Raw genomic sequence first — 1564 nt, 5'->3', positions numbered from 1 at the left:
CCCAAAGTCTCCAACCTGTTTCCAAAGTCTTCCCAAGATTTGTTCTTGGATGCTCCAATTATCTGTTTGGCTTTGTTTCTTTCTTCAACATAACTTTCTCTGTCTACCTGAGTTCTAGTATGAAGCCATTTTTGATACGCCTTCTTTTTCCTTTTACAGGCTGCCTTGACTGTGTCATTCCACCAAGCTGATTGCTTCATCCTACCTTTACACACTACTGTTCCAAGACATTCTTAAGCCACTTCTAGTACTGTGTCCCTGTACCTTGTTCATTCCTTTTCCAATGACTGTAATTGACTACATTCAACTAACTGGTACCTTTCTGAGATCACTGTTATGTACTGATTTCCTTTTCCTGAAGTTTCTCCACTCTTATCCTCCTTCATATGGACCTGACCTCCTGCACTTTCGGCCTCACAATACCAATTTCACTGCAGATTAAATAATGATCAGTGTCATCAAAGAATCCCCTGAATACACGTGTGTCCCTCACAGCCTTCCTGAATTCCTGATCTGTTGTTATATAGTCAATGACAGATCTGGTTCCCCTGCCTTCCCAAGTATACCGGTGGATGTTCTTATGTTTAAAAAAGGAGTTTGTGATTACTAAGCCCATACTGGCACAGAAATCCAACAGTTGTTGTCCGTTCCTGTTGGCCTCCATATCCTCTCCAAGTTTACCCATAACCTTTTCATACCCTTCTGTTCGATTTCCAATCCTGGCATTAAAATCACCCATGATCAGAACACTGTCATGGTCCTTTACTCTAATAACTACACCACTGAGTGCATCATAAAAACTATCCATGTTATCTTGATCTGCCCCTTCACAATGCGAATATACTGACACAATCCTAATTTTATTGCTAGACACTGTCAAATCTATCCACATCAGTCGTTCGTTTACATACCTTATTGCAACTACGCTGGATTCCATTTCTTTCCTGATGTAAAGCCCTACACCCCATTGTCCTATTCCTGCTTTGACTCCTGACGTGTAGACCTTGTATTCTCCCACTTCCTCTTCTTTCTCACCCCTTACCCGAATGTCACTAACAGCTAAAACGTCCAGCCCCATCTTACTTGCAGCCTTTGTCAGCTCTACCTTCTTCCCAGAGTAGCCCCCGTTGATATTAATAGCTGCCCATCTCATTACCATTTGTTTTCCAAGTCGTATCTTAGGAGTCCCTGGTTTGTCAGTTAGAGGTGGGACTCCGTCACCTCCAAAGATCTGAGGCATTTTGCTCTGATTGTTGCCAGCATCATATTTAAAGTACCAGGGAAGCAGGTTGCTAGCCTTACTTGCCCAGAGTCCCATTGAGTTTTACCCCTAACGGTTGAGGGACCAACCGGCGGATTTGGTAGTTTTCGCCGTATGAGCACAAAGGAGACCACGACTCAGAATATGTCCGAGACGCCCAGCCTTATTCCAAAGTAACTGGTATCCCGACTGTCGGGACCAATTACTTGGCCACTCATACGTTGCCCGTGGTTCATGAACTAGGACATGACAACAGGAACCCACACCATGAACCACGGTTTTCAGATAGTGCACTTAAGAAAA

The 1564-nt window shown here is 43.7% G+C and overlaps 1 protein-coding gene across 1 annotated transcript; it reads right to left on the bottom strand.

Moving 5' to 3' along the window:
• Window positions 1-382: 382 nt before the first annotated feature.
• LOC126088276 (craniofacial development protein 2-like) lies at window positions 383-1318 on the bottom strand. The gene has a single exon (XM_049906405.1). The coding sequence runs from the start codon at window positions 1316-1318 to the stop codon at window positions 383-385; it is 936 nt and encodes a 311-aa protein (XP_049762362.1).
• Window positions 1319-1564: the final 246 nt, after the last annotated feature.

The sequence above is a fragment of the Schistocerca cancellata genome, chromosome 6, assembly GCF_023864275.1.
Source record: "Schistocerca cancellata isolate TAMUIC-IGC-003103 chromosome 6, iqSchCanc2.1, whole genome shotgun sequence".
Lineage (NCBI taxonomy): Eukaryota > Metazoa > Arthropoda > Insecta > Orthoptera > Acrididae > Schistocerca > Schistocerca cancellata.
The sequence above is the reverse complement of the archived record's forward strand: the minus strand, read 5'-3'. Positions and strand labels throughout refer to the sequence as shown.

Bases quoted from the DNA above. Each gene is read 5' to 3' on its own strand.
- LOC126088276 (XM_049906405.1), bottom strand. From the start codon at position 1,318: ATGGGACTCTGGGCAAGTAAGGCTAGCAACCTGCTTCCCTGGTACTTT.